The 27,303-nt window shown below is 45.6% G+C and overlaps 1 protein-coding gene across 7 annotated transcripts in view; it reads right to left on the minus strand.

Annotated features, from left to right (window-relative positions):
• Positions 1-27,303, minus strand: part of CACNA2D3 (calcium voltage-gated channel auxiliary subunit alpha2delta 3) — a 1,033,852-nt gene that overhangs the window by 164,967 nt on the left and 841,582 nt on the right. For all 7 annotated transcript variants that reach the window (XM_053220354.1, XM_053220357.1, XM_053220355.1 and 4 more), the window contains 7 exons: positions 17,991-18,074; positions 9,672-9,743; positions 9,353-9,414; positions 7,924-7,991; positions 3,592-3,637; positions 3,336-3,433; positions 1,148-1,241 (listed from right to left, as the gene is read on the minus strand). In XM_053220354.1, the coding sequence (XP_053076329.1) occupies positions 1,148-1,241; positions 3,336-3,433; positions 3,592-3,637; positions 7,924-7,991; positions 9,353-9,414; positions 9,672-9,743; positions 17,991-18,074 (524 nt within the window). The remainder of the gene's footprint in view (positions 1-1,147; positions 1,242-3,335; positions 3,434-3,591; positions 3,638-7,923; positions 7,992-9,352; positions 9,415-9,671; positions 9,744-17,990; positions 18,075-27,303) is intronic.

Genomic DNA, 27,303 nt, shown 5'->3' on the forward strand with positions numbered 1-27,303 from the left:
AGCCAAAATCCTTCACCTGACTCCCAAGGTCCTGAGCCATCTAGCCCCTCTGTACCCTCATCTGCCAACATCTTCGAGCTTACCTTCTATATTTCAGTTCCATTGGCCTTCTTTAAATTCCTCAAATGTGTCAAATACTATTGTACCTCAGGACGTTTGCACACGTTGTTCCATTTTCCTTAGAATGCTCCCTAACCCTTGAACTAGTTTCTGCTCAGAAAGGCCTTCTGTCTTTCATCTCCACTCTAGGTCTTGTCACAGTCTGCACGTCCTTACACTTCTTTCAAAGCAGTTATCAAATTCTTAATAATCTGGGATGCTACACACCACAGGTACCATGATGGCAAGGACTGTGTTTGATTGAGTTACTCCATTTCACCAACACCTAGTCCAGCGCCTGGCACACAACAGATATGCAATCGGTGATGCATGGATGAACAAATGATAAAGGAATGACAATGAGAACAGAATGAATGATAGGATAGAGAAGAGGATATACAAAAGGCAAGGTAAATGAATGAATGGAGCTAATGAAGAACAAAAAAGGAGAGAGAACTAAATAATGTCTGACATGAAGGTATAAGGAAAAAGGAATGCTTTTTCTTTCTATTTTCAATCTTTAATAACCCACTTCAATTAGTAAAATAATAATAACATTGATAAGCTGCTGAAGACTTTGACAACAGCTACCACTGCCCAGCCCCCTCTCCCTGCGTCCTCTGCCACAGAAAGAAAACCACAGGGTTATATCCTGACACCCTCATGAAACAGAGCTCTCACTTCCCCGTCCGACTTATAACCCGGCCTGGCCCAGATCCCAAGTCCCTTCCAGACTGTGAAGTACAGGGGGCCATGCAGGGCAAGACGCTAAGTGCTCCTTCTGCCTCCCTCTCCCTCGCCAGTGCCCCCACCCCGGCACACCAAATTTCATGTAACGCTAACACTCAAATTATATGTCAAACCCGGGAGCTTGCCACCCAAGCCCGAGCCGCTAATCTGCTCTAGCTCTTGTGGTTTGGAGCTTTGGGAAAAATTAAAGCACTTTAACACCAAGCTCCCCAAACACTTTAGTTCTTTAAACCATAACCATATTTCGGACGGCTTGTGGGGAAATGGCCAGGAAAGGGGGACACGTGCAACCACTTACTCAGATTTGTTGAGGGCAAGACTGGTCCAATATGCTTCAATGGGAGCGCTCACCACAGCATCAAAAAGGACTTCTTGTATCAATTCTTTATCACCTATTGGGAGGGACAGACTTGAGAAGATGGCTGTGGCTGGGCCCCAAACGGGGGCACGAGAGGTCTCGCCGCGCTCATTTGCAGTGTCTGCAGGCCACTCTCTCCTGTGATGTGTCGCATTAGGCATTAACCTCCCACCGGCTGAAAATATGGGTCAGTTCTGACAACTGATATGCCCGCAATACAGGGCCCCCCAGAGCATCTGGATGAAACGATAGTAAACAGAGAGTCTCGGGTGTGTCACACTTCGGTTTTCTGCTTTCTCTTCCCATCTAGGAGTTGATGCCATGGACCGGCATGTCTTAGAAAGTTTGCCCGGTCCATCCGCACTTCTGTCCTCTACCTGTGGTTCTTCAGGGCCCTGCTCCCGGTCGTTTGTAAGAAGAGAGAGGGATGTGATAACTAAACACTCCTGGGACTCCTCTATTTTGTGACACCTTCCATCTGGTAGGACTGTTTGTTTTTTCCGATTTAAAGCAGGAAACCTGCCCCTATCCAAAGAGGGAATCTTGCTGGGGCTCTGTGGAAGAGGCTAAGGAGTCAGGGGGATATCATGAGTGCAGCAGAGGCATCCCAGAGCCCTCCAATCACTCTGCAGAGGGGCTAACTGTCACCTACAGCCGGCCAGTCCTCACCCTGATGCTGGCCAACAAGACAATGGCACTTTGCTCTAAAAGCAAAAACTAAAAATAACTCATCACCAAAAAGACAATGGACACAGTGAGATATAGTTACGTCTTGGGATACCATATAGTAATTCAAACAAATGCATCACAGGTAAATGATCAACATAAGTAAATCTCAACAATGCAACGAGTGAAACACAAGTTATAGAACAATACATATGTTATATCGTAGATAATATAATATACCATATATAAATTTTAATATACAGAATAATGAAAATAATGGCAATACTATTCATGGATACCTATATATACATATATACATATATATGCACACATATATACATCTGTATATGTTACTATATACAGTAATAGTATAATATAATAATGTAATAATAATATAGATAATATGATAGTATAATTGCCTAGGAGTGACAAATACAGGAGGGTAGCTTTTTCTGGGAGAGAAACGGGACCACACAGGGGACTCAGCAGCTTCAATATTATCTGTAATGTTTCATTCCTTAGAAAGCACCTGAAGGAAATAGGGCAAAATATTAAGATTTGATTAAGCTGGATGGTAGATGTAAATTTTAAAACATATCTCTATCCCTTTGTTTTTTAAATATGTCCTTCAGAAAGTCAAAGAAAATGAAACAAGGTAGGCTTATATGATGTCCATCTGATCTTTTCTCTACTAGAGCATGTCCCCAAAAGTAAATCCATTCCATGAGGATGCACTTTAGAAGCTAGATAAACGTCCTTCCAGCTCTCACAGGGCTGCTGTGGTTAGTCTAGGAAATAATATAGGTAAAGAACCGTTCACATCAATGAACAAGTGCTATCTGTCGGGGGTAGGGGCAGGTGCTGTGCTCACTGCTGGCAAATCTCTCCTCGCCCAAACTAGTCGCTGTAACTAACTTAGACCCCAGTCCAGGGGCTGCTCTTGTACTTGGTGAGCATCAGGTCTGCTGCTCTCTCCCTGCCCCCTCTGCACTGGCCACGGGTCATTTCTGACTCACTGAGCTCCCTCAGAGGCCCCGTGGTAAGAGGAGGGGCAACAGCACATATACCTCATGAGGCAACATGTGTCGGTGATGATTCCACTCTGGAGGGAAGCAGACCTCAAGTAGGCCCTGAGATGCCACCAGTTCTGTTTCCTGCCCTTGTTTCTCATGTAAAATAAGGGAACAGATATTCACAGTCCCCTCCTAGTGGTAGTTTCCATCTTACTCAGGTGCTTGACTTAAATGGTCTGGTAGGGGGGCAAATCCAGTGCAAAAGGCTAGAATGAGACTGGGGTTTCTGCATGGTTTCCAGTGGCCCACATTCTTCCTCCTGCTCCTCTAGGAAGCAGACATTTGACTGATCATCTCTACTGGAGCAAAGCTTCCCTTGAAAGCTGAGGGGAAGTACGGTTTTTCGGTTCATTGTGTACTCTGGTGACATGCACACACAGCACACTCACATTGGAGCAGAGGTTCTTTGCCTTTGAGGTAGAGCTTGATGGCTTCTAGCTGAGATAGATGACGGTGCTCCGGGTGTAGGTCAGTGTTGCAGTAGGACCTAAGAACATGACATGGGCCAAAACAGGAACGCGTGAGTATTTGTGGCATCACCTTCCTTTGCCTTTGAACCAGGAGAGGTAGGGAGGGAGTATAGAGGATTTGAAATCAAAGATGGCAGCAAATACCCATGCTGATGAAGGATGGTTTAATTCTTACCATTCATCTGCCAGGGATACGTCAGGGTGCTCTAAGTCATGCAGGCCTGGAGATCAAGGAGAAGGAGTTAATGAGTAAGGATCACCTGCGTGGGGCACGGACACCCCTCAGCTTTCATGTGCTCTAAATGCTTGAGGACAGGGCCATTGAGTTGTGATGGGTAGGCACCAATGCCAAAGATATCTGCCCACGAAAAGGGACACTGGACAAAGGAAACCAGGCAGAACTCTCTCCCCACTTCCATCTCCCTAGGCCACCACTGCCGCCTTCCCAGGCTGAGTGCCCCAGGAAAGCCTGAACTCCATGAAGATAAATGACACACCAGTGAGTTCCGGGGGACAGGTTTAGTATGACGGTGGAAACACTGGCAATGGAGCCCTGCACGGCCTGAGCAGGGAGCTGGGCTGGACCACTTAACTCGTGCGTGATATTAGCAGGTTACTTTACTTTTCCAAATGACGGTTTCTTCCTGTGCAAACCAGGAATAATAATAGTCTTTAACTGATGGTTGGTTGTGAGGGTGAGATGATAGGTTGAATGATATGCAATTGTCAATAGTCAACTGTTTTTTTTTATTTTTTTAATGTTTATTTTTGAGAGAGAGAGAGAGACAGAATGAGCGGGGTAGGGGCAGAGAGAGAGGGAGACACAGAATCCAGAGCAGGCTCCAGGCTCTGAGCTGTTAGCACAGAGCCTGACGCAAGGCTCGAACTCACAAACCACGAGATCATGACCTGAATCATCGTACGTTCAACCGACTGAGCCACCCGGGTGCCCCAATACTCAACTGTTTTTGACCAGCAAAAGTTGCCAGTTGTTACAGGATCCTAAGTAAAAATGTGCCATCAGTCCAGAAAGGTAGCTGGGACAACCAGGGCTTGCAGGGAATTGGGGAGTTTTTACAGAATGCTCCACATCACTCTAGGTCTGTGAAATAACTCTTTCATTGTATCTTCATGTGAGTTCATTTTGAAGGCTCATCAGCAGACACACACTTGTGAGTGATGACCTCAGGAACTCAGATGATGCTTATAGTCTGTTTGAGGATGTCAGAGTTTCCCAAATGGCCAGCAGTATCTTACTGCACTCAGGATTCCAGCTTCTTCCTCAAATACAAATGTAGAACGTAAATAGCCAAACACTAGATCTAACTATTGCCCACCCTGCTTGATTTTACAGGAAGTAGGGAATACATTGGACAGAATATCATCAGACAGAACTAAAGTGTCATTTCCTGGCTCCAACACCAACTGGTTGAATGATCTTGGGGATGTCACTTCAACTCTTTGAGTTCTATTAGTCAGAAGATGTATATGACAGAATCTACCTCATAGACTCCAGGAGAGGGTTAAGTGGGGGCGGGGATGAGTCCCTAGGACAATCCATGCAGCCATGCATGCATCTATCCATCCTGTCTTCCCTTTCTCCCTCCCCTGCTCCCTTCCTTCCTTCTTTCCGTATATGTACTGAGCATCAGCTCTGTGCCAGATACTATTCTAGGCCCTGAGACTATAGCAGTGAACAAAACAAAATCACTGCCCTCACAGTATTTGTTTTCTAGTGGTGGAAAGAGAATAAAATTAAAAGACATAACATATCAGTTAGTGATAAGGGCTATGAAAGAGACTGGAATAGGATAGGCAGCACCAAGAGATGAGAAGTAAAAAAGAAAGACTTCCAATTTTGAGTAGGATAGGCAGGGAAGGCTTCACTGAGAAAGTGACTTTTAAGCAAAGACCTGAAGGAGGTGAGGGACCGAGCCTGTAGCTAATGGAGCGTGTGCTCTGGCAGAAGGAATAACCATTACAACAGCCCTGGGATGGGCTCTCACCTTCCTGGAATATTGGGTTAATGATGTCAATTCTATTTTTATAGTTTCTGTTCTCATCAACCTTCATCCACAAAGCCCACTCTGCCTCTATTTCATAGGACCTATAGATAAGTCTCTGATGGGAAGATTGTTCTGATTGTTTCCTCTATGAGTTCCCAGGCCACCAAGGAAACTGAATTTTTCTCTAAGTTGCTCACCTCTGATTTGGGTCCTTCTGACACAACCACATCTACTGGTGACTGATAACATGGACAATAATGACATAAGCTCTAATTTATTGAACAACTACTATGTTCTCTTTCTCTGTGTATGTATATAATGGCATATATATATATATATATATATATATATATATATGCATGCCAAGGAGATTCAGAAGAGAAACAATTTCAGCAAGTGGAACTATAACCCATACCTTCAGCCTCAGTAGCAACTCCTTACATTTTGAACAATGTCTACATGTTGACCACCTTTGTAACATATGACAATGGGAAATTCCCAATGTTGAAAATTCCCACATTCTGTGGGGCAGCATTCCTTATGGAAGACCCCACAGAAGTGTGGTTGCCATCCCCAAGAAACTCCTACCTTCTCCAAGAACAGAACAGAACAATAATTGTGCCATGGCCCTTAAGATCAGGACCCTCTACTACTTGGCCCAAGTGGAAGTAGCTTTCTCAGGCTCGGGTACTCCAAGTTGGCAGGATTGCAAGCCCTCTTATTTATAGAGAACCAACAGAGAAAGCAAGATCTGACCTCATTTGTGTGGATAACCAGATAGTCTCCCCCTTGCTTGGGTTCAAACTAATTTCTTGCATGGTGATTATAGTTAGCTCTGAAATTCTATGACCTCTCAGCCTCACAGCTGTGGAACATACAGGGAGAGGTGATGGCTAAAGAAATGACCCAAAAGACAATGCAAAACAACTGTGTGTGTGTGTGTGTGTGTGTGTGTGTGTGTGTGTGTGAGAGAGAGAGAGAGAGAGAGAGAGAGAGAGAGAGAGAGAGACAGAGACAGAGGGAGACAGAGAGAGAGACAGAGAGAGAGAGACAGAAAGACAGAGAGACAGAGAAAGAGGTAAGCCCATGTACTGAGGATTGGCTAAGGAAATGGGACACATGAGGTGCAAATAACCCATTAATAATCTCTCTCTCTATTGTTCTGACCATGAGCTGTTCCCTCAGCTTCACCTCAGATAGTTTAGACATGTATTTTCTGGCTTCATGGACAGTGATATCCACAGAGCCACACATGGCTCATACAACCAGAAAATTCTAGAAGTTAAAAAAAAGCAATTTCTGAGAACACATCCTTTTAAGTATCTCGCCCAAGTAACAAAGTTGCCTGCTCTGTCTTATGTGTCTCTGGGAAAAGAGGCCATATGATTGATTAGCTCTGAAATGGGCACAACGAAAGCTTTCGATCTTCTTTCTAGTCCTTAAGATCTCACAATGACTTGTGAGACAAAGACTCACACCTGTAAAACAATGCATGCTAGTTGTCAGTAGACCAGAGGCTGGCTATGGAACTTGGCATCTCGGGACCACCAATCTCTTCACTCTCCACTACATCATTGGAGAGAGCCCCAAAGTGGTCCAGCTTCTGGAAGTTCACCACATGCACTTGTAAGCAGCTCGAACCAATTAGAACTGGCTTGTAATCAACCTTCCTGCTCTTCGCCATACTTTCTGGGGACACCCAGAAAGAGCACTGGTCTGGTCCTGCTCCTTCTCTGTGGAGATGCAAAATCTAACACCCAGATTGGGTGAGTGACTTACTCAGGGCCACTTGGGGAGTGGAGACTTTCAGAGCTCAGCCTCACCCCTCCCTGTGAACTGGTGATACTGGGGAAGGCAACTTCTCTGAGCTACCGGATTGTTGTAAAGGGCAGTACGGGTGTGGCAGTGGTTTAAAAGTTTCAAGGGCTGTAACAACCGCTACTGTTCGTTGGGAGTTTGAGTACGCCTATGCTTTATGAAGACCTATGCTTTAAGAGGACCTGGGAATCTCAAGGTGCTCCTTATTCTTTCTGACCTAGCTATATCATTTAAATGATCATATTTTCCCCTTTGGACCTGGGCTGCCTTGAAGCACAAATGAAATCTGTGGCTCAACTGTAGAAGACTAAGGCTTGCATACCATTGTTTTCATTTTATTCCTCCTGGGCTTGAATTTTTACACTACTTTGTATTTTTCTTGGTCGTGATTTTTTTTGCATGAGAAGAAGATAGTTGGTGGATGATCCTATGAGTTGGCTCAACAGGTTTGTGGATTAAAGCAGAATATAAACAAATGAAACCATAAAGAAAGCCACCCCTAGTGGGGGGATTCCCACCGTTGAGAAAGCAAGCTCACATCAAGTGAGCAATCAGTTGAGTCAAATGCCCAGGGATTGGAGACAGGGTTGAACAGATGAGCAAGATCTTTCATGAACCCAATGGCTGGGTCTGGGGCCTTTCCCCCATCCTAAAAGATAAAACGGGTCAAAGCATCATCTTACCTTCTTCAATGGTTACATTCCCTCTGAAGAAATATTTCCCATGGCCTCTGGAGAGCGCCACACCTAAGCTGTGCAGAGAAACAAAGCAGACCTTGAAATCCATGGCATTGACTGGAATAGACTTGTGGGTTAACTTTTTATTTTCCATTTTCACATTTCCACTTCATGTTCTGTAAACAATTTTTCCAACAGTTTACTTTCAAAACCCCACTGATTATAGTTGGTGTTCGTTTTTCTTAGGTTCAATCAGCCGCTTCAAAGCAATTTCTGATTGGAAGTGCCAGCAGCCATTGGCTGCTCTTGCGCATCTTGAAAGAGGCGTGGCAAACTGCTGGCCCTTCTTTTGGATGCCCTCGCGAGAGCCATGCGCCCTGGTCCTCACCACTACCTTACATACTCCTGCCCTACATTCAGCCACAGATGGGTCTTTCCAGACCCTAGAGCTTAGGACTAGGGAACCTTCCAAGGGTGAACATAAAAATTTCCACTACCACTAGCATGTAGCCACATTATTGCATTGTGGGCATCTGTGCCCAACCCTCTCCCTGGTCTAGTAGATTTTTCCCACTCTCACGAGTGTGATTTAAGCTCCTTTCTAAAGTAAGAGAATCTATTTTGAAAACACAGTCTCTTCATTTGGCAAACCCACTTAACGGTCCCGTGTTCCCTCGATTGCTCTGCTTCCAACTGCAATTAAACTTGGGATCCCTGGCAGTCTATGACAGCGATGCCATCATTTATTTTTCAGGTTAATCTATAGTCAGTAAATTCTTTCTCTCCTTAGCTCTGTGAGGCACCAGCTCGGGAATGTGAAGCAGCCCCACTGAAATAACTTCCTACAAAAGTGTTACAGCAGTAAGGTCACAGGAGCAGGAGACTATAGAATGCCACATGCATGTCTGAGAGCAGGCAATGGGGCAAAGCCATTTTTCAGGACTGTTACAGAGAAATAACAGGATTCAAAGGTAGACAAGCACAGAAGTACACTTCAGAGAAATTAAAATGGAAGCACAACACGTAAGGATGGATATGCTATTTCCTAGTTTGAAGGCCTGTTTTTTGATCATGGAAATAAAAGGTGAAATGGAACTCACTGGGCAGCAAGTTAGATAGATGGTTAAGGAACCTGGTAACCCTCTGAACTGGTCTCTCCACCCTTAGTTGGAACCCCCAAAGCTTATTTGCTCGATAATGAGATGCAAAGCCATGACAAATTGAGTGAGTCTTCCTAGGTGAGCCTGAACCATCTTCCCCCTTCTGGAAAACAGAAACAAAAGCAGCCTGGGAAAAGCCCCTTCCTCACTCTTTCCAGCCTTTCGGCAGGGTGTTTGGTTATCTTCAGATGACGAGCTCTGAGAGCGTCAGCAGGTTTTGTACAAACACAAGTGATGGATCTGATGGAATGTCCATGTATTATGGTCAGCTCTACCTGAAAGGGGTACCCTTGATGTCTGTATAATAGTAGTCATTTGTCATCACCAAAACCCGTTTCTAGATTGAAAAAAAAAAGTCGTAGAGAGAAGAAAACATGGTTAGTCTGCTAGGTGACGTTTTCAGAAATAAATAAAAATAAATGGACACGCTATGATCACGTTAACAGTACTACATGAATCTTGTTTGAGATAAGTAAAGACAAGAGAAAAATGATCTCAGCGAAAGATATTTATTCCAGATAGAGCTTTCAAAGCTAATTTTTCACAGTGGTTTGTTTTAAAGTAAAACGGCTAGAATGTTTGAGAAAAATGTACCCCTTTGTCCACTGTCTTCTTCACCTCCATAGAGAACTTCCCAGTCTTTCGGTTCACCATGGCGTTTCTTAACTGAAACGACAGAAGGAAGCTGGTATTAGTCCTTTCCTAGGTTGCATGCCCTCTGGGCAGCTTGCGTCCTGCAGCTAGGGAGCACATTCGGTGGTGCATGCCAAGCACCCGCGCTCTAGAACAGGGCTTCTCCAGAGTACACATCCAACAGCCGCTATACGAGGGGAGAGAGGCTAACAGCGACAAATGACTTTCGACTTCAGTTTGGGGTGCTCGTGTAAACCTCAGGGCAGCCCCGATGAAAAAGCCTGGGCTATGTGGACGACGCCTGAGAGTCAGAGAACAACGCCCCAACGACCGCGAAAACACTCATGAGGGCAAGAATGTCTCTGGGGACAAGTTGCGTTTTCAAAAAGGGTAATAGTTTGTCATGAAGAAATCGTTTTTCAAAACATAATCAAGTTAAAGATATTTTCCTACATGGTATTTTTTTAAGCCAACCATTTGGAAGACAGGGATTTGCTTTCTATGGCACGAAGCATCTTCAAATGCTCTTGGAGAAATCTGAGCCAGTTAATGGTCTCGCTTACGGTTCACGGGCAGTGACAGGGCAACCCGGTATCCGAGTTCTGGAGGTCCCATCTAGGGACAGTGAGCCTCATGCTCTCCTCCCGCCCCTGGCTGACCTCTTCTAATTATGTGTAGCCCTTCTGTGGGTTCACAGAAGGACAGCAGATGCAGTGATGACAGACATGGGCACCAATGGGAGACGAAGGGTATGCCATTTAATGGAACAGGAGCAGATGCTAACATGCCACAGCCTGTCAGGAGAGACTCTTTCCTGGCCTTGTGCTTGGTTTTGTTTTTGTTTTGTTTTTTTTTTTTTTTTAATTCTCTCCCCTCTTCTCTCCTCTGAGGAGCTTGACTAAGATCTGGCCGATAGAAAACTGTAATGTTTGCAAGCAACCTAAATTTGATTCGGGGCTGTCTAGATTTGGGTTCACATTCCCGTCTTCTGTGAGAGAGAGTCAAAAGCATAATTTTTAGCTGGAGGCATGTATAAAATAAAACATATATTTTACTCTAGATATTTTTTAACAACACATAATGGGCATTTCTGGAAATATTTTCCCATTTTAACTTTTGTGGTTTTGGATGGGGAGAGCTGGTCCTAATTAAGTCTACTTTCTAACTTTTAAGAACGGCTCGATTTATCTTTAACATGGTTTTCATTTTTCCTCTTTCTGGTGCCTGCCTAAAGCCATTTGGGACCCTCCCCTCTCACATTCCCCAGGCAAGTCTGAGATTAGGTAAGCTTCTCCATGAGTCCCTACCACCCCGCCCCCAACCCCCAGTAGCACTGAACAATCAGCATCATCCCCAGGCAGCTCCAAGGCCAAGGTCACTGATACTCTCTGGAGGCAAATGGTTGGATGATTAGTCTGGTCTTTCTCTTTTCTTCAATTTTAACAAAAACAGATTACACTTATTGAACACCTACTTGTAGGCAGAATAGCACTATAGTTAGGAAGTGGACTCCAGAGCCAGAGCTTACGATCTTGGACAACTCGCTTACCCTCTCTGTGTCTCAGTTTCCTTTCCTGCAAAATGGAACTAACGACAGCACCCAACTCACGGAGTTGTCATGGGAAGTAGATGCACTGATATTTAGAAGACAGCCTCGTCCACCCTAAGCACCGAGCACATGTTTGTTGTCCACCGTCATCACCTCCAATCACTGTCATTACCATCCTCCCCCTTCCCTTTGATGTCAGACCCCGGTCAAGAGCTTAAGGAATCAGAATTCAAGCTTGAGTTTGCTTGACCACAGATGCCCATGCTCCAAACCGATGTCTTTCCGACTTTGACTGTGAGCCACATAAGAAATACACCTTACTCTGTGATGCACTCTGATGTCTCTTAATAGGTTTACATTGCTTGGAGTGCTGCTCATGAACAAATAACGGATTATGGGAACCCCCCCTGCACCGCGCCCCCCTCCCCAGTTCCTGTGTTAAAATCGTGGCTCTTTACAACCTGCAGGTCAGCCCAGAATGAAAAAGGGTCAGCCCATGGTAAAGAGAAATAACCCAGGATATCAAGACTCAAGTCTTACTGGTGACACAGAACACTGTTCTGTGACCTCTCTGTGGCTACGTTTACTCCTCTTTCATTCATCCCATCAAAAGTGTTCTAAGTGAGGCCTCCCAGACCCCAGGATCCCATCAGGTGCTGCATAACGGTGTTGATCAGTCTTATAAAGCCCAGACAATACTTACAGACACTGTCTACTAAGCTCTTCCTATGTGTCAGGTACAGGTTTTAAAACCCTCAAAATAAGGCACAATTATTATCCCTGTTTTACAGGTGGGGAAACTGAGGCACAAAATGAAAAAACTTGTCTACGGTCATACAGGCTCTCTGCCCCTTAAACCCATGTCATTATTTTTGTTTCTCAAATCAGGAGAGAAAGCATTTGGACAAATGTAAAGCATTCATATACAACTGTAGAGCATGAATATAAAAATAATGTATGTTATTTCTGGATTTTTTTTTAAATCAAAGAAAAGTTTTAATTTAAACTTGACCATGAAATGTCTGAGGTGGCTTTTTAAAAGATTATTATTTAGAGAGAGAGAGAGCGCACGTGAGTCAGGGAAGGGCAGAGAGAAGAAGAGGGAGAATCTCAAATGGGCTCTCCGATGACAGTGGGGCTTGATCCCACAAATAGTGAGATCATGATCATGACCTGAGCTGAAATCAAGAGTCAGATGCTTAACTAACCAAGCCATTCAGGTGCCCCACCAGTCTGAGGTTTTAATTTTCCAGTAGGCTCTCCCATTTGGTACTGTGAACTAGGGCTGACAGGAAGGTGGTTTCTGTCCTTGTTGCCACAAGAGGAAAGGGGGTTTTATACTTTTTCAATGGACTGAGTGATGGGAACAGCACTGGAAGACTGAAACGGTCTAGAAATGTCACTTTTCCATCTGAGGAGACGGAGGTTTGACCCCACACATCCTACAGTAAGTACAGCTAGCGTACAAGACAGGATGGCAGAGGCATACGCGGAGCAGAGACCAGAGTGGTGGGGCGGTAAGGAAGCTATACACCCCAACCAGGCCAGGAAGGGCGTGATCGACGGTGCTGCTCAGAGCTGTCCAAATAGCCCTTGAATTTGCCACTACCTGGATGACAGCGATGAGCAACTGGAGAAATGAACATGGCCTGGTGGAGGAAAGTTCCCCAACAAGTCTGGGTGTGCCCATATGTTAGCATATTATGTAGTCATTAAAAAAATCACCCGTGCAGATGTTCCACTTAATGGTGTCAAAGAAGAGCAAATTAAAGCATCAATGATATACCTTTCTTTTTTCCTATCTGATGCAAGTGTGATAATGCAGTGGACATGAAAGCAGCTTTCATCATAGTGTAGCTGATAAAATAAAGGTCAAACCTCTCCGAGCTGAAAATCGTTTTCTGGTGATGGTGATCAGGCTCCCCGGTCGATGAGAGCCATCCTCCTTCCCCTGGCCCCTGCGTTATCCAGGTCACATGTGTTTCCCAGAGCCCCCAGTGAGTCTGTCTCTCTCGCCTGCACCCTGAAGCTGAGGCAGCTTTGCTGACCATTCAAAGCACCATGCTCAAGCTAGTGGTCATGCTTCTGGTCCCATTGGGAGCCTACGGTTCTTCCTCCTGTGTTAAAGCTTACAAAGGAAGTTTCCCTCAAGTTTCCCTGCTCTGGAAAACAGTGTGGAGGTTCCTCAAAAAATTAAAAATAGATCTACCCTATGACCCAGCAATAGCGCTACTAGGAATTTACCCAAGGGATACAGGAGTGCTGATGCATAGGGGCATTTGTACCCCAATGTTTACAGCAGCACTTTCAAGAGCCAAATTATGGAAAGAGCCTAAATGTCCAACGATTGATGAATGGATAAAGAAGATGTGGTTTATATATACAATGGAATACTACTTGGTAATGAGAAAGAATGAAATCGGGCCATTTGCAGCAACGTGGACGGAACTGGAGGGTATTATGTCCAGTGAAGTAAGTCAGTCAGAGAAGGACAGATATTGTATGTTTTCACTCATATGTGGATCTTGAGAAACTTAACAGAAGACTATGGGGGAGGGGGACAAAAATTACAAATGGAAAGGGAGGGAGGCAAACCATAAGAGACTCTTAAGTACAGAGCACAAACTAAGGGTTGTCGGGGTGTGGGGGAGAGGGGAAAGTAGGTGATGGGCACTGAGGAGGGCACTTGTTGGGATGAGCACTGAGTATTATATGGAAGCCAGTTTGACAATAAATTATATTTAAAAAAAAGGAAGTTTCCCTCAGATATTTGTTGATCACCTTAGGTTTTATGCGTAAGTATATAATGATACCTTATCCTGCTAATGGTGGTTTGTTATCCACATCAGAACACGAGCCTCACCTTTCCTGGTGCACAAGTGGCACGCACATCCAGGCCCCCAAAGACATGCAATCTGGGCCACTCCAACAGATTAAAGGGGAAAGGAGAAGCAGGAGATAAATAGGTCTATCATTTCCAGTAAGCATTTACCCAGAATATGAAAACAGACTCAGGCACAGAGCATCTGTACAACAAAATCAAAATCCTCTCTCTCTCTCTCTCTCTCTCTCTCTCTCTCTTTCTCTCTCTCTCTTTCAGGTGGGCTGTGCTTGGTTTGGGGTCCTGGGCTCAAGCATGAACTGCAGAGACACTGGAGTAGGTATAAAAAAGAACAACCTAAATGGGCACAGTTCTCAGAAATTTACCCCGGGAGAAGAGGTTTATGGGACTTTAGAAAGAAGACACAGAGGACATTTCCTCCAGAATCATCCTAGGTAAGGAGAAACATGAGTTGATTGCAGGGCTGTAGACAAGGCTCACACTGCAACAAAGGGATGTCAGTTGGACCAGAGGCAGGATCTGACAGGCTGGTAATTGCAACAACACCCCATGGCAAGCTTTTGTTTAGCATCTGGGTGCAAGGACCCCCATCTTTGCTGCACCACTCAGGGGAGGATACTATGAGAATACTGAGGCACTGATACAGTCTTTAAGGACTCTTGGACGCAAAGGCTCTCTCTAAGGCATACCAATGTGGTCAAGAGCTTTGGGGCCAGACTGACTGGGCTGGAATCCATATTGTGAGCCCGTGGACCAATCAGTTCTCTGTCTCAGTTTCTTCACCTGCAAAATGAGGATAGCAATAACACCTACTTCAAAGGACCATTGTGTAGAATAAACCAGGTCATCCACATATAGCACTTATAGGAGAGCTGGCTTGTAGGAAGAATTCAAATATATGTCAGTTACTATTATTTATATTAGTTTTTTTCCTCTTTATAGGAATAATCATGTTCCCTGTGGAGAGTTTGGGAATGACTAACAGGTAACAGAAGTAAGAAAAATATCCTCACTTCTTCAACCTTCTCTGGGAATTCATAACCAAAGAATAAATACCATTTTAAAAGCTATTTTTTCCTTCCCAGAGGTGATCAACACCAGGGATTCAGGCTGGGCTACGGATGGCTCAGCCTCGCTTCTTGGCTCACAGGGCCCTGAAGGTCTGTTCTACTCACTGTGTTGTTGATGTGATGCCTAAGTCACCTGGAGCCTGGGCCAGCGGTTCTGCTCATCCTCCTCTAAATGGTTTCTAATTTCTTTCTCTTTAAAAAAATTTAAATTTAGCCAGTCTATTTTGCACGTGTTTTAATAGTTTATGTGACCTCACATCTTTTTTTGGAAGGACACAGGGTCTATGTTATAAATACCGTTATTTTATTCAACTAGAGCCGAGCTGCCAAGAGAAGTAGGATGCACTTTCCAAAACGTTCTCTGCAGCTGGGCAGACTCAAGCTGCTTCTTCCTCAGTTGGCCCTGCTTGCAAGGTGCTTTCCCAGATCTTGACCAAAAGCCTGCCCTCTGCTACTCACACGTAAACCCCAGTGGTGGACATATGGGCAGGGTGGATCCTGTGTAGACGTCACAAAGATGCTTTGTATGGGTTCCAGCATTCTCCAATCAATGAAGTGCAAATCTCTAGGAGACAAATGGTGACCTGGGTTTCCCCAGACATGCTGGTGATGAAGGAATTGACACTTTGAGTATGCCATGTTCCTCAAAGAGACAAGGCAAGGGACCCGAATCAGAGAGATGAGAGACCACTGTGAGCAGAGTAAGAACACTGAACGTGTAGGAGATGTGGGAATTCTGAAGGTGGACCACCCCCCCCCCCCTTGCCCAGTCCTATGAGTCAGATGGAGGTGAAGAACATGCTCAGGAGTCTGGGAATCTGGGAAAAAGATGATAGGGCAGGGAAACCACTATTAATAAGAGGAGATATTAGCTCATTGAAAATTAACTGGAGCATAGGTGATAGATAAAGTGAGCCAAGTAATAAATCGCTTCCACACAAAGGAGAAGTGAGAGCATCATCAGCTCTGTGCTTAGGAGCAGAGGACCTGCTCCCTGGATGGGAGGACTCTGAAGTAAGAGCAAGCATACTCCAGTTTGCCTCCCACGTTAATCAAAATGGATGAGAGGAAATTGATGGAGAAGCATGTTGACAACAAGGTTCCAGCCTTCTGGGAAAGGAAACAAAAAGGTCCAGAGAGGTCAAAATAAAGCAACCGATAAAGTAAAGATGGAAGAGGAAGGAAAACAATGGAATGCACCCTTCAGACACTCACGAGACAATTTAGCAGCTGTAAGTCCACGGGACCTTCATTAACGAGAAGGTTCCCTGAGGATTAATGATGATGAGAATGGTATGAAGAATAGCCACCACTCACGGGCCTCACCATGTCTGCACAGTGGTATAAATACCTTTTCATCACTTGGCATATTTACACATTTAAGATTCACAACTGATGTAGGTACTATTATCATCATACTCGTTTTATTGGGAAAAAAGAACCAAACAACAAAATTGAGGCACGGAGAGGATAATTGCATGCTTGGGACCAATAGCCAGCAAATAACTAACGTGGGATCTGAACCCAGGTAGGCTAATGCCTGGAGGGGTGCCCCTCACAACTGCGCTAGCCTGCTTCTTGGGAAGAGCAGGTTGAAAAGGGAGGGCATGGGCATCAGGCACAGTACAATGTAAAGACCCCAATGACCACGTTTAAAAGAACAAGGAGATGTAAACCGTATCAGGTCATTGAGCTGACTTGACATTAGGCCACCAGCCCCTGGGAAAAGAGAGCAGGTTAGGAAGTAGCTTTTAACCAACCAGCCATTATTTTGTTTTAACTTGAGCTTAAAGAGTCTTAGTACAGATGAAGAAGGAAATCGGCTAAATTTCTAAAACAGATACACCTCTTACAATTTATAGGCAAGGAAGAGAATCCAAGATTTATGCTAGCTGAGATGTCCAGGGAGTAGAGGACTTGATGAGAAGAAAAATGACAGCCAGAGAACAGTGATGCTGGCCATGTTTCTGAAAGGCCCGGGAACCCAGCTGGGGAGTCCAGGTGATTCCCCTCAACAACCCTTTGGGAAATAGGACGGACTGAGGGACAGAAACATTTGTGTCTCAATGGTGAAACTGCAGAAAGAACCCTGGACAAATCAGGGAGGGTGAGGGCAGAGAACCATGGCCCTGCACGGAGATACCACAGAGAAAGGAAAGAACAAGGATCAAGGCAGGAACTCATGGGAAGTGACAATTTAATTAAGGACAGTCTGCCTACATTCATGCAAAGGCAGCCATGTCGAACAAATCTGATTTATTGAGGAAGTAACAAGAAGACAGACGGGGTTAAGTCTTGGGCATAAGGAAAGCTTTTGATACAGTGCCGAAGGCTGAATCTGCGTGGGAAAGAAGCGTGCGTGCTGCTGGCAGTGTGGCCAGGATGGGGAAGGCTGAGACGGCCCAGGAAATGCACCGCCAGCCGTGCAAATGGGAGGTGGGCCTGCTAAGCCCTGGGCTGCTCTTTAAAAAAAAGGGCTGGCCCATGGTGTCCCTACAAGTGCACTGTGGCCCTGACTTTGTGGTGGGCAGAGCCTTCTGCTGTCTGGCCAGGCTCCCCTGAGGGCAGCAACACCCCATAAATGGCACTGAGGAAGGGTCTGGATTAATCCACAGCAGAAGGGACCAGACAGGAGCTGGTTTTGGCCAAATGCACAAAGCAGGCCTATCTGCAGTTTTTCCAACCAGCAGGAGAGTTATAAACCCCAAATGCCATCAAAAGGGCCCATTGTCTCCATGTCCCTGCGGTGGCCACCTCCTAGGATGGTCTCCAGGTACAGAAGTGGGTACAGTGGAGCTCCCTCCTCATCAGTCACTTACCACATCATCCCGGTCTTCCCACTCTACCTCCGAGAGGTCAACGCTACTGTAGTTAGGTTTCCTTCGCTTTTTTCCTTCCTCGTACTGGCAAGGAGAAAAGGAAAAGAAAACAAAATATTTCCATGAGATCAGCAGCCAGGTCAGCCTTTATCTCCCCAAGCCCCGTTTCTCTGACAGGAACCATGAGTAGAGAGATATTGGTGAGAAGCCCAGCAGGGCACAGTCCTAGGGGTTTTAATAGCAGGGAAGCCGAGGCCAGTTGCTCTGAGCTGGGGAATAACAAGTCAACTCTACTTGATATGAATTTACCTACTGGACTCATTGGCTCCAAACACGCCAGAAACCAAGCAAAATTTCCCCTCTGCCTGGATGGTATGTGTGTGGAATGGGGGAGATCCTTCTCTACTCCTAAGTTTCAAAGACCACCCCTTCATGACATAGAAAAGGGCTTTGTAGACAGTTTACCAAACATCTAGTCATAACCCTTTGTTTTATAGTTCTCCCACCCCTACCTCCTGTCCCAAAGCTACCCCCTAATTCCTTGGCTAGGAAACAAAAGTACTGATCTCCACAGTTGGGCTCAACATCCTGGTACCATTTTGTAGACACACAGAACCTTCTACTTGCTATCATGCTGTCTATAGCAGTACTGAGCTAAGCGCAGCTCCTTTACCTGGAGTAGATGTGGGTACTGGGAATCCCTGTCAGATTTAACGGCCATTAGGGCATTTCTCTGGAAAAGCTGATGAGTGCATTAATAACTGGGGAAGTGGTTTTCATTTTTTCTCCCTAGATCACTGGTGTTAGTCACCCTGCAAGCCTACCATTTTACCAACTGGATCTTCCTGTGTCTGGATGGTCCTGTGCCTCAGGGCCTTTAATGCTGGTTGTTGGGATGTTTATAATGTAGGAAAGTCTGCCCTCTACTGCAGGCTAAAGATAAGCAGCCCCTTTACAAGTTCATAAGATGTGGCTGATGGCATACTAGAAAAAAATATGTATGTATGTATAGCCTTTTTCTTTTTTGATTTTATCTCTAAACTGGTCATCTTTGGATTGAATTGGTAAGATTTTAAATGAGATGCAGTGTCACTGTAAGTGTGTTAAGACCATAAAACCACAGGTTACCATTTTGGACACTGCTTGGCTACTGCTGAGAGAAGGTGCTGAAGGCACATGGGTGTGAAGGAGAGACTCACTGCCAGTGTGTTGAACCAAACAGGTCTAAATGGGCCCCAAGTGGAACCCAGGGAACAGAGGCCAGACAGGGTAGTCACTGTAGAGCCAAACAGGGCCCAGTGGCTTTCCTCCTCTCTTGTTTTCCCTGTCAAGTGTATTTCAGGAGTGCTGAGACCTCTCTGGAAAGTGCCCACTGCACCACTCAGGAAGGCTGCATTGGCTCCAAGGGGCAGTGGGCTCAGATCACCCAGGTCAACCACCCTTCCTCTCCCGGCTCTCAGGCTTTCCAATGAGCAGCTGTTCATGGCCAGTTTACGACATCGGATCCACTGCAGATGAAGAGGGAGGGAAGTGGTTCCCTGCAAAGCTGCTGTAAATGACAGCAGATTCATGGCTGGATCCTGTTACGGAAAGTTCGTGTGCTCACAGAAGCTCTGGCCCTGGCAAGTGCCAGGCTGGGGCCAAGTGGGAGGAACAGGAACGAGGTCCATGGGGTTGTCACCCACAGCTTTCAGTGAGGAGGTGTGATGGGGAAGGGGGCACATGATGCTAAGTAAGACTCCACATGTCCCTTCGAGCAGCAAGAGTCAGACACTCTTGGGCCTCTGTTAACTGTCTAACGGCCCCCATGTTCCATTTCAGTAAGAACCCTACTCCTAAGAGCCAGGAGGAACGCCAGAAGCTCATGCAGCCCAGCCTCTGGCCACTAAGGGCAAAGCCTTTACAGTTTCTTGGGCCATGTAACACTAGGTCTACACCACATTTTTGTGAGAAGCACTTCCTTTGGTCATTACAAAATTCTCCTTTATTTATTTACTCAAATACATTTATTGGACCCCTAGTAAGGACCAGGTACTAAGGATATAAATAAAGCCAGCTAAATAGCCTTTCTTTCTTTTCCAAGGACTCGCTTGCAGTTCATCACTCTTAATTCTGCTCCACCCCCCCGAAGGTCAATGTATTGCCCACCATGCGTATTGGAAAAGAGCCCATCATAAGTTCAATAACAAATTCCATGACACATTAGATGACATGATATAACCAGAGTGTGCAGGACATCCCCACTCACCACCAGCCCCCGACCAAATTTTCGTGTCTGAGCATCATATTATTTCAGCCACTCCTAAAGAAACTCAGGAAGACTGCCGAGGTCCTAAGCACCAAAAGTATCCACTTGTCTTTTGTTAGACAAAGTGTTTCTGCCATTTACTGGGCACATGATCTTGCACAAGGGGCCCAGTGGCTTCCTGTTCCCCTTTTCTCACTTGCAAAATAAGAGAAACAATAGTACCTCTGTGGCAACGGTAGATTGAGAGAATGAACTAGATAGTGTGTATAAATTGACAAACACATTTCTGGCACAGAATAAATCCTTAATATGCTAGCATGATTCCTGAGACCCATCATCTTGGCCAACAAGATCATGGGTCTCGTTGTATACAGTTGGCTTCTACGTCATTTCCTTGAAATGAAGGAGACCCAGTCAGTGATTCTGCTCTGCAAACCATAGGCAGGAAGGAGGTGTTTGTTGAAGATGGTTGTATCAGAGAGTTACAGTCACGCACCTCCTCCTGGTGTGTATCTTAAGCACCAAGACTTGCATACTATATACCCCAGCTGGGACTTGAGACTCTCACAGCAGAAAAATCCATACCTGTGCTAAAGAACCCAAGTCCTTTTAGATGGTATTTGGCAATTTTCTAATGCTTAGAGAAGCCTGGCCTTCTGACCACTCCCAGCTGTCAAACACTCAAGAAATTCAGTACATTGCACTTTTGATATTCAGAGAACCTGGAGAGTTTAGAGCGTGAGGTGAAGAAGCACTCCCAGTGTATTGGTCCACAAGCCAGTGAGTCTAAATAAGTTAGTTTCATTGAAGGAAACAGGCAGGACTGGGGATACTTGCTCTGGAACTCCATTTTAGGAATGACTCTCTCCTCTCTCAAAAATCAATAAACACTAAAAAAGAAAAAAAGAAGGAAAAAATAAAAGAAAAAAAAAGAAGGAAAAAAAAGAAAAAAAAAAAAAGGAATGCCCCACCACAATGTCTGCTTAACCAGGTATGTGAAACCAGTCTGAAAGACTTCCCATTTGGGTCTTTGTTAATGGTCTCCCATTAGAGATCAAGCAGTAATGTAGCAGAGTGATTACTCTGAGCGAGAGAAGGAAAAGTCAGTGGCTGTTGCATAAGACAAAACAGATTGAGGGTGGTAAGTAAACTCAAGCATAATGACCCTAGATCCACCTTTATTTTTTCTCCCATTTAGAAAGCACATTGGAAGGCTAGAGATTAGACTTCTACGAGGAAGACACCTGTGCTGTGCACTGCCCCCACCCATCCCTCACATTTTCCAGGGCAATCACCTTGCTTTCTTCCAGGGGAAGACCTTGGGCCCTATGCTCCATAAATATAGTTCTTGGGAAAGCAAGACCATCGTGGTTCAGAGGTGGGCAAGTGACCTGAGCATGTAAGGAGACCCACATCTCTCCAGGACACAGAGATTCGTTCAGAGCTGGGTATATAACTCATGCCAACCCAGATTAGACCCAATCTGGGATGCTTTCTTGGATTTATCCGGATAAAAGAGCTGTGCATCCACTAGCATCATTAAGGTGGTAGGACGTGAACTTGAGCTCCTCATAAACATCTCTGCTTCTGCTTGGAGAGAGCCTTCCTGAGAATGAAGCCAGTGCAGAGAAAGCAGAGAAGAGACAGGAAGAGAGTCCTGAAAACATGGCGTGTGTGCCTGGATCAAGCTGTGACTGAAATCTTTATGCCCTGAGATGTTTCAGGTACCAACACATTCTCTCCACATTACCCCCTTCCCTTTCTAAAGATGTTGTTTTAAAGCTGGTTTGGGTTTCAAACGTAAGTGGTCACTGGAGTTGTGATTTGTATATATTTAATGCCTTTATTATTTTCCTTGTAAATGAACCACTTTTAAAGTACATTTTAAGTGAAGTGTTCCTAACGGTTCTTTAGGAACATGTGATTTGCAAAATACCTCACTGTTAATCAAGATAGACTACTGTGTTTGAGCACGGCTGATCCCCTACTTTCTCCCCAAGAGGACACGTGGGAGGCCACAGTGTAAGAGTGACAGAACGAGAAGTAAATCTGACTCCCAGGCCAGCTCTCCCCTATCCCGTGGGATTCAGCCTGTGACACATCCCGGATCCACCAGCCCCACTCCCTGCTTCCCTGCGTGAGGATCTCGTTACTGGGGCTGAGGCATCGGATATGGCATTTGTTAGTGTATCTATAAACTGTAACTTCCTTTGAAAATGTGATTAACGAATTGCGAACGGTTTCCAAAGGTTTATAAACAGATACTTTGAGAGCCACGGGTAGGTTTGTAGTTTTTGGTGCCTGTTTTATGAAAAAAATATGTGGGGGAGAATTTAATAAGGAAAGATATTCTGTGCTATGAAATACTTTGAGGTGGAGTTTCAAATAAAGGCCAGATGTGGTGAACACACAAACCAGCCCGTGGCCTAGGAGGATGGGACAAGATGGGCACCCATCTGAGGGGCAAGCAGGAGCCATACAGGAGCTGCCTTATGTGCCTGAACCTGCCAGGTGGGGGTTAGCTGGGTGCTCCTGAGTGTTCTCATGGGTTATCTAGAGATGGACTTTGGAAGCATAACGGGACGGGCTGAGGTGATGGCCATGTTCATGTGAGTTTGAAAAAAAAAATGCCTTTGCTTTTTTTTCTGTGTGTGTGTGTTGGGGGGGGGGGGCGGGGAAGGGCCAGAGGAGATCAGCTACACACATCCACACAGCCTCTGCGAAACAAATATTGTGTATGCTAATAATTGATAAATTGTACGTGCTGCTCCACACTGCCAACAGGAAGGAAGGAGATGGGGTGGGAGGCCCACAACTGGAGAGGAAGAAACCTTGCCCAAAGCTAATGCCATCTGGTGCAGGGGTGTGGCCAAGGGCAGGGAGCCAGCCATTGTCTGGGCAGATGTTCTCTCCCAAGGAAAGCACGGTCCTCAGCTGGTGAACACCTTTGCCATCTCCTCCGAGGCCCGCGTCTCCTCTTGTCTGAGAGGCCGAAGTGGTCCTTTCAAGGAGAAGGAAAGGAGGCACATCTTCTCTACTCCATGCACAAGACAGCAGGGCCTGATGGCCACCAGGCATGTCATTCCTTCACTCCCTCAGCCATTCGTTCCCTTATTTGCTCATTTACACACCCACATACCCCAAAATACTGTTGGATACTGAACATTTATCAGGTCCTGAGCCAGGCCCAGGTGAGCCTGGGGAAAGCATGGAGAAGCTGTCTGAGAACGGTCATTTCCTGCACTCAGGTTGTAGACGGTGGTTCACTGCTCATCAATCAGGGTGGTCAGAAGAGCAGTAGAGAGCAGGGCCCTAGAGTCAGACTCCGGTTCTAGTCACACACACACTGTGTGCTCCAGGGCTGGTGTGCGTTTCTCTGAGCCCACGTTGCTCATCTGTAGGATGCAGGTAATAGCATTCAGCTCACAGGGCTGGGATGAGAAGCAAATGGGCACACACATGGTTGAGTAGGGGTATGTCTTGACAAACAGTCTCAAGAAATGCCTACTCGGCAAACACCAATAACTGCCAAGGTCATTACTGACACCTGAGATGTGGCAGCACCTGCCTCAGCCCTGGAAAGTATGCTCATGGGATCAAAGGTTTCTTAATAGTACAGTCCTTTTAAAGAGGCAGTTCAACCTGACATCGTGGTCCATTCTTCTCAAGGTCAAAGCAAGGGTCTCAAACACAAGGTCTCCGGTTGCCATGGCACATAGCCTTAGAGGAGGTGGCCCAAGGAAGGGGAGTCTCAGTGGGAACAGAATATCAGTGACTCCTGTCTACAATCCAAATGGTTTAAATTTGGCTGTTTTTTAAGGTGTTTTGTTTTTTTCTCTCTCTCCCTTGATTATCCATGTAACAACTGCTCACTGTAGAAAATTTGGAAAATACTGAAAAGTGAAGGAATTGAAAAAAAAAATATTGTGTTCACTATCACGATACAGGCCATGCAGGGATCCCCACCCACCATTCTGCTATCTGTTCCAAAGGGAAAGTACTTTGAAGTAGTTACAGCTTTCAGTCTTCTAAGTTCATTGTTTCTCCAACAAGGAATTCATAAAATGTAGCAACCAATCTGTTCTGCTTTCCAAGTGACTGCCTTTAGCAAAAAAGAAAAAAAAAAAGCAAATGTTTTCTGACGGCTACCTTCCCCCTCACCTCCTAGCATTCCTCAGGAAGAGTGAATGCCCTTCTTCCAGGAGCCGTGCTAAATGGTGTGCCTATCTCCATGGAAGGATAACCACTTCACAGACGCGCAAACGCAGAGCCCAGGGATGCAGGCCACGTGGTGGCATGGCTAACTGGCAGTGGAACTGGGATTCCACCCCATCTTTGCCTGGTTGCCCAGCCTCGGGTCTTCACCATATTTTGCACTAGGCCTCCCTCGAGGGTGTCTCAGCTCAGGTGGCGACCACCCACAGCATGCAGTAGGTGTATTAATGGGTGCAGAACCATGCCGGAAGCCAAATCCCACCAGTCCCTTGTGCCTCCACTGGACTCCAACTCATTCAGGCTACCCTGAAACTGGCCTTCGCGGCCAGGGGTACACCGATTCAGTTTTAGATTGAGAACAACTACGATATACTGAGTGCATGGAACCAGGATCATGGTGCATGCCCAGTGCACACAATACAAGGCCCAATAGCCAACACCTGACTCAGAGCCTCAGAGAAGCCTTGTAGCATCTGATGGTACCATGGTATCTAGGATTTCCCTCAAAATGGTGCTGGCCCTTTGGTTGCACCACCCCATGCGGCTCAGACCTTTCTAGATAAGTTTGATGACCGGATGACATAGACATGCCAGGGGACAAATACCAAGGAGTTTGTACGTAGGGATGAAATCCTCCGTGTTCATGGGTAGATGAGAAGCCCAGATACACTGGAGGGAAGCAGGGAGGGCGTGTCCAAAAGCAGCCGGAAGGTGGGAGAGAGGCAGCAGGGCATGTCAAGACAACAAACCTTTTCCTTTTTCTACCAGGTACCCTGCTCTTATTAATTAATGTTTTTAAGTGTCTCAAAGATGAAAAGTTCTACGTGCTCTCCTAGTGTGATTACAAAATCCTTTTGATCGCTGTAAAACTAAAACAGCCTTGGTATTTTTTTAAAAAACAACAATTAACAGGCTGCTTTGAAAACCCCAATGACCTTTATCTTAATCAGTGTCCTCTGAGTCGTGGTGAGTCACCCCCATGGTGTGTGGGGAGGAAGTGGCCTCACTCCACCAGCGGTTTTGTAGGCTTCGGTGTGGCTGATACATGGCGGCTGGATCTAAATTCCCATTCTCAGAAAGCCAGTCTGCATTGTAATAGCAAGCGAGTCATGAAAATGAAAATCGTGCTGAGTAGTTGGGGCAGGAGGAGATTTGGTGCCAGCACAGGGACTGGGAAGCGGGGACTCTGACCCAGAGAGAGGGGAGCTGTCTGCAGGCGTCTGAGTCAGGTGAAGGGCTCTTGCTAAGAAAATACCGGCCCTGAGCACAGAAGAAAGACCACGATGCTACCTGCAGAGGAAAGGTGAGTGTGGGTACCTGGAAGACCGCCCCACCGATTGGTTAGAACACTCTGGACAAAAACCCACACTACAGTCTTCTGGGCAAAGGTTAGATGCAGGACAACCTTCAGAACGAATGCCCAAGTTCCAAACAGAGTTGCTTCGAGTTCTCGAGCACAGACAGTGCCATATTCCAAAGCTGATTTCATATAAAGCTTTCAAATAGCTGGGTAGTTAGGAAATACTATCTAGGATAACAAGAGGACCTCTATAATTTGAAAGTACGTCTGTGACAGTTGACAAGCAAAGAATTTTTTATGCATTTACAGAACTTTATTTGGCATTATTCCCCTGAGCACTTAACTGCATCAAAATACCCTTGGGTATTGAAATGTGTCAGACTGTTTTGAACATGTACTATAATTGGGCACCAAAAACTGCAGAGACGATGCATTTTCTTATTCACCCAAGTGAAATAAAAAACCAGCCTCAACCAACAGTGCCACAAAACTGTGGCACATTTGCCTTCCAGAGGTGCTGCAGCTGCCCATTCACACAGAGAGAGCTCTCTGCTGCGGGGTTTCTGCCTGTGGTCAGGGACATGGGCCTTCCTTGCCTGTCACCCCTGTTCCCATCACCTCTCCTGGCTCAGTCCCTGGAAGAAATATTCCAGTCCCATTGGCTCCACTTGGAGGGATGATGTTTGGAACAGAGAGGCTTCTCTCAATGTTAAGGTTTCTGTGCTAACTGGCATGAAGTGCAGGAAGCTGGCAATGATTTGCAAGTGAAGGAAATGGAGGGAGGAAGAAACTAGGGAAAGGAGTCCTTTCTTGCAAGCCAGCTACCATTACCCTTGACTCTGGTTTATGCCTGTGATGACATCAACCTACATCAGATAGCTGAGCCTTCACCAAACGTGTGTGTGTATATGATTTTATTACAGGGCTGTGTGGCGTGATAGTTTTCTCTTTTTCTGCCAGAAGTTTTAAAGATACTTGTGAAGGAGGAGAAGACATAAAGGGATCCACCTCTGTGCCCACATCTTCCATGGAAGTTTCTCTGATCCTTCAGCTAGAGTCTGTCTCCCTTTTCCCCTGGGGTGGCCCTTGTTTGCGCCTCCCTGAGGACACAAGAGTTTTTGTGGTATAAACATGCACATGGCCGTCTTTTCAACCCATCTGCTCTCTGCCCCTAGCCACATTCTCATCACCAGACTGAACAGGTTCTCATCCATCACTGATCCATCCATATCCCACTAGATTGGTGACCCAGCAAAATGTTTAGGCTTGATTTTTTCTTTGCAGATGATTCTGATATACAGTCTTTTTTTTTTTTTTTTTTAATTCTGGATGCATGCTGGTCTGAATAAGCCCAAGGGACTTCTGATGTCACTCGTGACTCATAGGAAAACCAAAGGTCCCCCGCAAGGCTGACTCAGTCCTCTGAGTCTTACACTTGTCTGTGATCATGGAGATGTGGGCAGAAGCTAAAACGGCAAGTAGAATCAGAGAAAGAGGCCAGTGGGCCAGGCAAAGCAACCAGGGCTCATCAAACTGCCATATGCATTGCT

The sequence above is a fragment of the Acinonyx jubatus genome, chromosome A2 (assembly GCF_027475565.1).
Source record: "Acinonyx jubatus isolate Ajub_Pintada_27869175 chromosome A2, VMU_Ajub_asm_v1.0, whole genome shotgun sequence".
Classification (NCBI taxonomy): domain Eukaryota; kingdom Metazoa; phylum Chordata; class Mammalia; order Carnivora; family Felidae; genus Acinonyx; species Acinonyx jubatus.